This window comes from Carettochelys insculpta, chromosome 12, assembly GCF_033958435.1.
Source record: "Carettochelys insculpta isolate YL-2023 chromosome 12, ASM3395843v1, whole genome shotgun sequence".
Lineage (NCBI taxonomy): Eukaryota > Metazoa > Chordata > Testudines > Carettochelyidae > Carettochelys > Carettochelys insculpta.
The window spans coordinates 25,697,499-25,707,932 of NC_134148.1; the positions used below are offsets into that span (position 1 = coordinate 25,697,499).

At 41.3% G+C, this 10,434-nt stretch overlaps 1 protein-coding gene across 2 annotated transcripts in view; it reads right to left on the reverse strand.

Annotated features, from left to right (window-relative positions):
- LOC142019926 (NAD(P) transhydrogenase, mitochondrial-like) overlaps nt 1-7,914 on the reverse strand; it is a 72,524-nt gene extending 64,610 nt beyond the window's left edge. The window contains exons 1-3 of one of the 2 annotated variants that reach the window (XM_075007350.1): nt 7,811-7,914; nt 5,616-5,831; nt 3,986-4,182 (exon numbers count right to left, since the gene is read on the reverse strand). In XM_075007350.1, the coding sequence (XP_074863451.1) occupies nt 3,986-4,124 (139 nt within the window). In that variant the 5' untranslated portion in view covers nt 4,125-4,182; nt 5,616-5,831; nt 7,811-7,914. The remainder of the gene's footprint in view (nt 1-3,985; nt 4,183-5,615; nt 5,832-7,810) is intronic. The other variant, XM_075007349.1, reaches the window with a different exon arrangement.
- Between the last annotated feature and the right edge of the window lie 2,520 nt (nt 7,915-10,434).

The following is a 10,434-nucleotide window of genomic DNA, read 5'->3' on the forward strand; positions in this document are numbered from 1 at the left end:
AGTGAGTGCAAAACTGGTTGAATGTCCACACTTACATTAGTTATCCGGGTTCATGGTCAAAATGGGAACATGTATCAAGTAAGATCCTACAGAATCGGGAATTTTAAAAAATGTAGTTGACATGAAGATGGGAGGGGGTTTCAAGCACCTCTGAGGACAAGATGAGACTTCAAAAGGGCCTTGACAAATTGGAGAATCAGTCTAAAATCAACACAATAAAATTCAGTAAAGACAAAGTACTACACTTAACAAGGGAAATAACTCAATGCTCAACTATAAAAAGGGGTATAACTGGCTAGGCTAGTGGCAGGTACCATCAGGGATCTATGTGTGCCCATGCATGTCTCTCGGTCTCTTCAGCTCCACGCCTCTCTCATGCTGGGGGCTCTGCACTTATCCACTCCTCCCCAACCTTCCCAGCACTTCTGGAGCACTGTCAATCAGCTGATTTGCACCTCACCCTGCCAGAGCTTGAATGCCGCAAATCAGCTGATTCACAGCATGAAATTCTGGGAGGGAGGGGAAGGAATGAGGACCAGTGCGCATCAGCCAATTAACAGAACTTCAGAAATGCTAGGAGGGAGTGGGGGGAGAAGGGACAGGATGTGCTTGGGGGAGGAGGAAGGGAAGGGGCCAGGTCGAGGGTTGTGGGAAGAGGTGAAGTGAGGATGCAGCCTGCAGCAGAGGGGACGGTCAAGCAACCGCTGGCAAAATGAGAAGTGACACATATTGAAAGCAAGGGCATGTGTGAGGTGCATGTTGATTGCACACACACTGTGAAAGCCTCAGCTTCTTTATGTTTCTTTTGCTGGCAATTTAATTTGCTCCTAATAATGGATCACTTTGTGTTGGAAAGGCACAATAAAGAAGGTGAATCTAATGTAGTGTATTTAATCTGATTCTTGGACTCATGGTTGGTGCATATGTCCAGCTTCAATTACGCAGCCCAGTGAGATGAAGGAAGGCCACTCATGTGCATAAAACTGCCAAATTAAATATAAAAATGTGATAAGAACAGACAGAAAGGAGTTTGAAGAACAGCTAGCCAAAAACTCAAAAAGCAATACTAAAATGTTTTTAAGCACATCAGAAGCAGGATGGCTGCAAAACAACCAATGGGGCCCCTAGACAATCGAGATAAAAAAGGAGTCATTGCGGAGAAACTCAATGAATTCTTTGCTTCAATCTTCACGACTGAGGACCGGCATTGGCCACAGCCAACAGACAGGATACTGGGCAGGAGGGACTTTTGGTCTGACCCAGTATGCTCATTCTTATGTGGTCCTCTCCCTCGCCTTGGTTGCCTATTTCTGGACTAGGAAATAAAACTGCTGACAAGGATACAAAAGATATAGTGTATCATAAATTGAATGAATCAATGAGAACAATGAGAAGTCCTGTGGCACCTTATAGACTAACAGATATTTTGGAGCATAAGCTTTCGTGAGCAAAGACCCGCTTCATCAGATGCATGAGCTGGGGAGGGGGATCAGAGGGGTATTTGAAGAGTGGGGTCCCAGTAAAAGGGAGGGCCAGAGCTGACAAGGACTATTCAGTCAGGGTGGAAAAGGCCCATTATCGGAAGTATGTATCAAAAGAGGAAAAAACAAGTCAGATAAGACAGAGGGGATATGGCCCATTGTCAGAGTCTAATGTGGAGATGTTAACACCTAGGGCACTCGTTAAATACTCCTCTGAAACCATCCCCCCACACTCATGCATCTGATGAAGCGGGTCTTTGCCCACAAAAGCTTATACTCCAAAATATCTATTAGCTGCCACAGGACTTCTTGTTGTTCTTGAAGATACAGACTAATATGGCTACCTCTCTGATGAATGAATCAATGTGATGCTGCTGCAAAAATATCACTCATGGCACAGGGCGTGAGTATTAAATCTGGGTACTATGATCAGGAAAGATTTGCACAGCACTAGGAAATCCAAAGGAGATCAACAAAAATGATAAAAAGTTCTTTTTTAAACCTGATCTTGAGATTTTTGAGATTAGTTTTGAGAAAAGAGGACCAGTTTGGAGAGCTTCAAATACATTAAGAGCTATTATAAAAAAAGGTGAGGATCAATTGTTCTGCACATCCCCTGAAGCAGGACAAGCAATACTGGGCTTTATCTGCAGCAAGGGAGACTTAAGTTATGGTATATTGTTTGGAGTCACCAAGTTTAGAAAGAAATTGTTTGAACACAGATAGCTGCTTTCCCATTATTCCATTTCACATAACAAGCTAGAACCTACCAAAACTGGCTGAGCTAACACCATAATGATCTAACTCAATTACTATGACAAAAATCAGATCAATCACTATGACAACCCAACACACAACAAGCTAGATACTAGGAAAAAACGTTCTAAGTGTAATAGCAGTTAAGCTCTGGTATAGGTTTCTGAGGCAGGGTGTGAAATCTCTACTGTTGGAGGTTTTAGAAACAGTTCAAACAAGCACTTGTCATAAGGATTATGTTTGCTCTTCAAATGTCAGGGATGGCCTGATTTACTCAGTCCTGCCTCCATACTGGGGCCTGGATTTGAAGATCTCTCCAGGTTCCTTCAAGCCCTACAGTCTATGATTCCATAAAAAGACAATCATAGATGAAAAAAACAACATAAACAGTATCTAGTGCAGGCTACCTCTCCATGGTATTTTTACCATGCCTCTGCTATTTACATTGTACATATACTGTCAGGGATCTATACCTCCCTGGCATCAACCACCTCCTCAAGACTACATGGGTTGTTCTTCATGTTGCCAGAATTAGTGTGGGGTAGCATGTGCCTAGGTCAGCAAGTTGTGAATGAGGGATGCACCTTCTTCCTACCAGCCCAGTGGAGCTGGCAGTTTGAAGAGGTAACAAACTCATAACCTCTCCGAACTAGTCTCTCTCTCGATGGTGGATCTTGGTCAGGAAGCATGGTTCAAGTTTGGCCAATAGAGGCCCCAAAAGCATAATTTGGGGAAAATGTTTTCTCCAGCTACACCTTTTCTGTCAGGTATTTCCCATGGGTGAGGTGATCTGACCCAGAGACATTAGTACAGCTTAACACATAACTAATTCCTGTATTGACTCACAACAGCACTCACAGCATCCAAGAATCTCTGATTCCCATGAGAAAGTTAATATTTTTGAGTGAAGAAATCAGTGACATTTTCTGTCTTGTTATAAGTCTATTAGTCCAGTTCTTCAGTATTCCAGATGTGGTTCACTGTTTGGTAGCACTGAGGTACCAAGAGTTCCCTCACTATTTCTGTAAATAGATCAGCAGTTGGTAAATTTTCCCTGACATACCCCAAAATTAGTACACATCAGCTTGCTTCTACAAAGCAATGTAACAATAGCCCTACATTACCAGATGGTTAGAATTGTTAAACCTGTTTTTAAAACCAAATCATTGTAAGGATTTCACTGGAACAGATTTGTCCTTCTTTTGTAACCTGTTGGTACATTCTAATCAAACGTTTTATTACAATGAACATGACGGAGATTAAATTCTTATTCTTTCCACTAGGACTGTGAATTTGAGTTTTGAAGGAATCTCAGTGAACTCTTGAGCCTAAACTTAACTTGTGCCTCAGATAGGTCAAATTCTTCTCCCTTTCATACTGGTGTAAGTCAATGTAACTGAGATCACAGATGGACCCTGTATCTTTATGTTAAAAATAAATAAAACAAAGCAACCTCTTTTCAAATCAAGTGCCAGTCCAATATCCGAGTGAATGCAACATAGCATATTTTTACAAATGCAAATCAATGCTTTTACAAAAGTCTAAAAATAAATTATCTAGTTATACATGTGGAGTACATGGGCATAGACTCTCAAAGTTTAATGCTTGTTGAGATTTTCTGACATTGACCTCCAGATGACCTCTGTAACACAAAAGAAGCCTCCACAACATTACCATTCATTTAAAAATAAAACTACAGCATGAAGACAACAGCTTTTACATACAGTCAAATCAAATACATATTGTACCTTTCACTGTCTCTTGATTCCATACGTTTTGGAAAGTTCTAAATGAACGTCGTCCAGTTGCTGACTGCAGCGTCCTAGAATTTATAGTGTGAAACAAGGGCACTGAGCAACTGGTGATGCATCGCACTAAACCAGCCATCCCAGTAAATCCTGGGGACAGAACACTCCTCTGTGCCCTTGATGTTGGTCCAGTTGCCCTGTAGATAAAAAAGCCTTATTGAAACCAAGTTGCTTGATTAACCCAGTGCAAATCTGCATAGTTTTATGTCTAAAAGGTCACTCAATTTTAGTAGCAAGGAGAAAACTCAGCAATATTCCTTTAACGTTACACTGGAGAATGACTGAGTACAAGACCTTCACATCAGGTGATGCCTGAGGAATTGAAAGCCGAGGACTTGCCTAGGCACTGTGCCAGGTCACAGAACCAGCCAAACATGAGTTAATTCAATATTACAAACAAATTGGGCAAAAGCTTGGAGGAGAGGCTCCTGACTTTTAAATCCGGAATCTGGTAAAATTATTTATGTCCAATAGGAGTTTACTCAGACTACTCAAAAAATCATACACCACTAAACTGGTATGTGCAAAAGAACAAACTTCATAACAAAGACGTTTCTGCTTTTTTCCTGAGGACTGCTCACCAAATGAATTTCTGAGAGACATAATAGTAAAGTGCAACGAATGCCACACTCACAAAACATAGCACTGCGTTAAAAGAAAACGCAGCTGGCAAGGGGCCTTGGCTGCACAGTCCACTACTGACTCTTTAAAAATCATTCCCCTCCAAACACCAGTCTACTGACATCATGGCTACATTTGATGTGCAACACTCACACACGTACATCAGCCTTATGCTATCATTTTATAGGGTCTGTTTTAACTGGTTTAAAAGCAAGTATTTTGGCTTTGTTTTGACAGCTGTCAGAAAGGAAAGCACACCCCACATAGACAGTTATTGCAAACGGTAAGATTTCTAGATGTCAGTAGTGTTCCATGCTGGGCAGACAAAATAGGATGGAAAAGAACTGGGTTCAAAATGGGAAGTGAAGTTGATGGTACTTTGCTAGATGCTCACTGCACATACCTTCAGTCCCAGAATTCCTAATACCCAGAACATAACAATCAGTATTGTGCGTTCTCTGTCTCACGTGCTCTACCTCCCATCTCTTCCCTGAACCAGCCCCCACGATCCCAGGATGAGCGACAAGGGGAAGGATGCTCTCCTTCATTGACTGCGTGAAAGCATTGCTAGCCAATCGCAAGCTGTCAAAAATCATGGGTCAGCCTCAAAATCATTAGACTGACCTTTTTAAAAAAATCACAAGATTTTTTTAAGCTTTTCCCTGCAGCCATGAGGGGTTGAAATGTTTTTAAAATAAAAGCTGAGATTCTTGTGTATTTACATGACTCCTGAAACTGAGGCTTTAAGGAAAAAAGCAAACATTGTGCAACTTACGATAAAATTGCTAGAGTTAGTATATCCTCTGAGGATCAAAAAAAGAAAAAGGAAGAACTACATTCTATCACAACTTCCCCATTTGAATCATGGCTTTCCTTTAGACTACTGCGCTAGATTGACATATGAATAAATGCAGGAAGCTCATTCCAGCTCCAGAATAATTGTTCTTACCTAGGAAGCAATCTAACTGGTACACCCCAAAGCACAGTCCTAAGTTTTAAAGAATTACAGGCCCTTTTCTTCCGATTGGACAATAGCTTTAGAGAAACCGTCTCCTGATCTTGCCCATAGGCTCTTCTTCATTCCACTTCAGAAGGGTGTGGGGGGAATGATTGTGTTTCCATTGTATAATTCTGTTTATCCAGTGGTTTGCAGAGTTCGGTCAGGCTGGAATTAAATTAAATTAAATTGTGCAGGACATTAGTCCATAATGCAGACCAGCAGCTTTCAGTAATGAAAAAAATATTGAAAGAAGTGGTTACTGTACAGTAATTACTACTTCTCATACTACTAGCACATACTGTTTGCAATTACATGGAAAAATACTGTTAATTCTTAAGATTAATTAACCACATAATCCACACCCACTACCCTGAAAATTAAGAGTTGAAAACTTAATGACTTATTAAATGATAACTGTATTATGGTGGACCATTCAATTTGTTCATACACACACAACACCAGGCATTATAGAATATCTTTAGGCAAATCTACCTATCTGTTAGATGTATATGTAACAGAATACATGGTTCCAAAATTGGTTTTTGTTAAATTATACATAATTCACGTATGAAAGCTTAATTTTTCACAATATCCTTCTTCTGAGGTCACTAGAAAAGCATATGTAAATCTTTTTTATTAAAATAGATATTACAACTAGCTGTAACACTGATTCCATAAACCCAGCCCAATACATTACTTATTTCAAGATTTACAAACCAAATCTGTAAATATAAATTGGCATCTCAGACTTATAGCTTGTGTCCACCTCTCCTTAGTGCTTTTACAGACCTCTACATTCTCAAAACACTATAAGAGCATTGAGTGATTAATTCTCACAAGACTTCTGCAGTAAGCATGATGTCCATTTTACATGTGGGCTCACAGAAGCAGAGATGCTAAGCTACTTGGATGAAGTTACAAAGAATGGCAATACCAAATCAAGGATTAGAAGATAGGATTTCCTGGTTCCTGTTCCTTTGCATCAGGCCTCTTGAACTACGCTGAATCTCTGAATAAATCAATCTATTAAACTAACAGAATGTCTACATCCTACTTATTTATCCTGGAAATTAACTTCCTCAGCCAATCAGAATGAAGACCTATTTTCTTTCTCTAGATATAATAAAATAACAACAACAAGAAGAAAACAAAACAACAACAACAACAAAAAAAAAACAACTGCTTACAGACAAAGGACAAATCCTGTTCTAACAGGCCCCTTTGTGCTTCATGCGTCCAGGGACAGGAAACCACTGACCTACCAGAAATCTTGGATTTTCCACAAAACACATTTGGTACTCACATTTTATCTACATTCAGCTCTGCATGCCAAAAAGAAAAAAATATTTGTTTTCAGCTGAACTTAACTATAGATTTGGCATTTACTCTCTAATACTATAGCAAACAAATGACTGAAGGAAATACAGCCTGATTCTTTTCAAAGTATGGGCAGAGCTTTTTCAAACATATGTAATTAACACCAAACTGTTTGATGCGGCACAGTTAGGGCTTTTTTTTATTTATTTATTTTTATTTTCAGCATAAAGCTGACAGCTACAGTTCCTGGGCATTAACATCTTTCACGAAAACCCCTCCAAAGTTCTCCCGCGACTGTTCTATTGCAGCCTTAAGGTCAGCTGGAGGTTTATAAACCTGTCTGGGATTAATTTACAAAGCCTGATTGTGATTTCCTTTACTCCAGATTTCCACCATTTGTTTCAGTGATTGTGCTCCTGATTTACACCAGTATAAGCTCGATCAGACATTGGCCCAGCGTGTAGAAACCTTATGTTCACGCCCTAGGAGATTGTATCGTGACCCCTGATTTTGAAAGGTAGTTTCAGCCTTGCTGTAGCTCAATGGGAAGGAAATGCCTTCATGTAGGGAATAGTTTAAAAGACACACACACGTGTATGTGTGCACTCTTGAGCTGAAGGGTTTTGCTGTGCGTTTGAAGGAGATGTCAAATCTCACTCACACTGACACAGCAGTCCTGGCCTTTGAAGAGCACAAGCTGGTGAGAGTCCCTTCCGGCCCCCCACCCCCACCGCCCAGGAAAGAGTTGACAATGTTACAGTAGACGAGCCTGGAAAGGTAAGTGAGACACGCTGGAGAAAGAGGAGGAAGACTAAGGTAAGACTAACCTGAGACTGGTTTCCTTAGGAGTGAGCTCTGCCTCCCATGAGATATAAAGGACAGGCCAGGAGGGAAGCTGACAGTCAGTGACCTTCACTGCAGCCACTTGCTGCTACGGGCACAAGTACATTTGGATAGTCTATAAATAAGCACCACGTGATCTGAAGGCACATTAAATTTGGCTCTGGGAACATGAGGTCTCTTACAGCAAAACACACAGGTGGTTCCTGACAGCCTGTCTATAGTCCTGACATTTCCAAACCTCCCTGCAGCAGCTGGAGACTGCACCCTGCAGTGACTAACCCAACACCGAGCTCCACAGCTTTGCCCCTGTAAACCCAGTAGGACGCAGTAGCCGCAGGTACTTATATGTATTAATCCCTCTGCCCCAGGAACTACCTCCTTGGGAAAACAGAGACATTGTTTTGTGAGCACCCAGCTCTGACACCATGATGTTGGCTTGCAGATGTTGTACTTTATCTTGCCACTTTTCCTTTTGTTCAAGAGTCATCCTGTAAGACACAATCAGACCTACGGTTGCAGTTCGGGGAAGTGGAAGTGGCGGCTATCCATTGCTTTTCCTGAGAATGGGGGAGCACAGCTCTCCCCCTCCCCCCACAGAAACCCTCTGTAGCAATGGCAAGGAAAGTTCTTCCTCTTGTTTCACACTACTTCAATCACCGATCACGCCAACATTTTCCTTTGCAATAGATGTGTGAGTGCTCTGAGGCTGCATCTACACCACCTCCCTACTTCAAAGGGAGGATGGTAAGCAGGGTCTGTGGAGCTTATCAATGAAGTGCTGCAGTATTTCAAAGTGCCTGGGCAATGTCGAAGTCCCTTTACTGCTCCTAAATGCAAGCCGGCACTTCGAAGTTTAACACTTCAAAGTTGCCACGGGGGAAAATTAGCTTAATGAAGGGCTGCGTGTGCATGACCACTTCGCTCATCAAGTGAAACGCACCCATCTCTTGGGCTACAGCTACACGTCCGACAAAACTTCTGCTGACAGATTGCAGCCACACGTGAAAGTAGATCACTCTGTTGCACCACTCTGTTGACAGAGAGTGGCAGGACTGCCTGGCTGCTCTCCCGACAGGACAACCAACTGGATGCACAGCAGACAGGGCTGCCCAGTGGCCCGGACAGAGGGGTCCCCCAGAGCATCCACACAGCTTTTTTGTGGACAGATTCTGTTGAGAGAGGCAGGTTGCCTCATGGGGAAGAGACTGTCAACAAAAGTGCTGAATTCTGTTGACAGTATGTCTACAGAACACGTTTAGTGTGGACGCTCCACAGGTTTTTGTTGACAAAACTGTCTAGTGTAGAAGTAGCTTAGGTGAAAAACGAGCTTTAAAACAATGCACAGCAAGCGTCAGCCATGGCTCATTCATTTGGGCTTCATGCAGAAAGAGCTGTTTTTATGCAATTATTTTCAATTACATAGGGATTATAAACCAAAGGTCATCCAAAAGCAATAATTAGTCCTCTCTACACAATCTCTACTAATACTGTTTACTCTTTCTGACCTAGCACTGCCTCACATTTCCACACATGGTGCATATGACTACACTGCAGGTTTTTTCAGAAATAACTTATTTTGACATCCTAAGAGTGTTCACGCTGCAAGACCATTTCGAAATTGAGCATTCACCAGAGACAGCCCAGTTTTGAAATAAGAGCAATGACTGGATGCCTCCCTGGAGGCCAATTAAGTCATAATTACCTTTGCTTAGTATGCACTAAGTCAATTTCAAAATTGAAAGGGGTGGGGGGTTGGCAAAACTAGTTAATTTTGGTGGAGTTACTATTTTGTGTTAAATGCCCCATTATTCCAGAATAACAAGCTTTGCATTGTGGGTGCAAGGAGTTTTGCTGGAAAAAAAGAGGGTTTTCCAAAAAAAGTGTAGACAAGTGACTGATTTATCCCTCCCTCTAACTAGCATTGCCCCCTTTGCTCTCAGATTTTTCTGAGTCTATTTTCTTTTGCTTAGCACCTTACATGATTAGTGAAATACCCCATAATGCCAGACCTGCTGTTCTCTTCTGTCTGTGACTACTGGACTGCTGCACAGAACTCTAAAATCATTCATCTAAATGTGGTGATGAGACAATGAGGAGCAGGATGCTCTTAACATTCCCAGAATTCCATTTCCTTCCAAATGTGGTCCTCATTTTCTAGGTGCCGAGTCTGAGACACTTGGGATCTGATTTGTATTTACATCTGTTACTCTACATTCATAACTATGACTCAGGTCAAAAGGAATTGTTCTCTAAACAGATAAAGAGGTATGAACAGCTTAGTTCACTAAAACATCAGGCCCTGGGCACCAAAAAACACTGGCAGGTTTTGGTCTTAATATCTCTGTGTCTCAGTTCCCCAACTGTAAAATGGGGTTAATAATATTCCCATCAACTCACCAGGGTGTTGTGCATATAAAATTGTTAATATTTTGAAACTCTCAGTGCTGAGTGTCATAGGAAAGCCCAGCAAGAAATTAAGCAATTCTGCTTTTTAGAGCACAGAAGAAAAGAGAATAGTGACATTATGGGGAAAACAACTGCATTAGACCACATTATATCTTCATTAGGGATACTGTCTATACACGGACAATATGATTCTTTAAAAAAA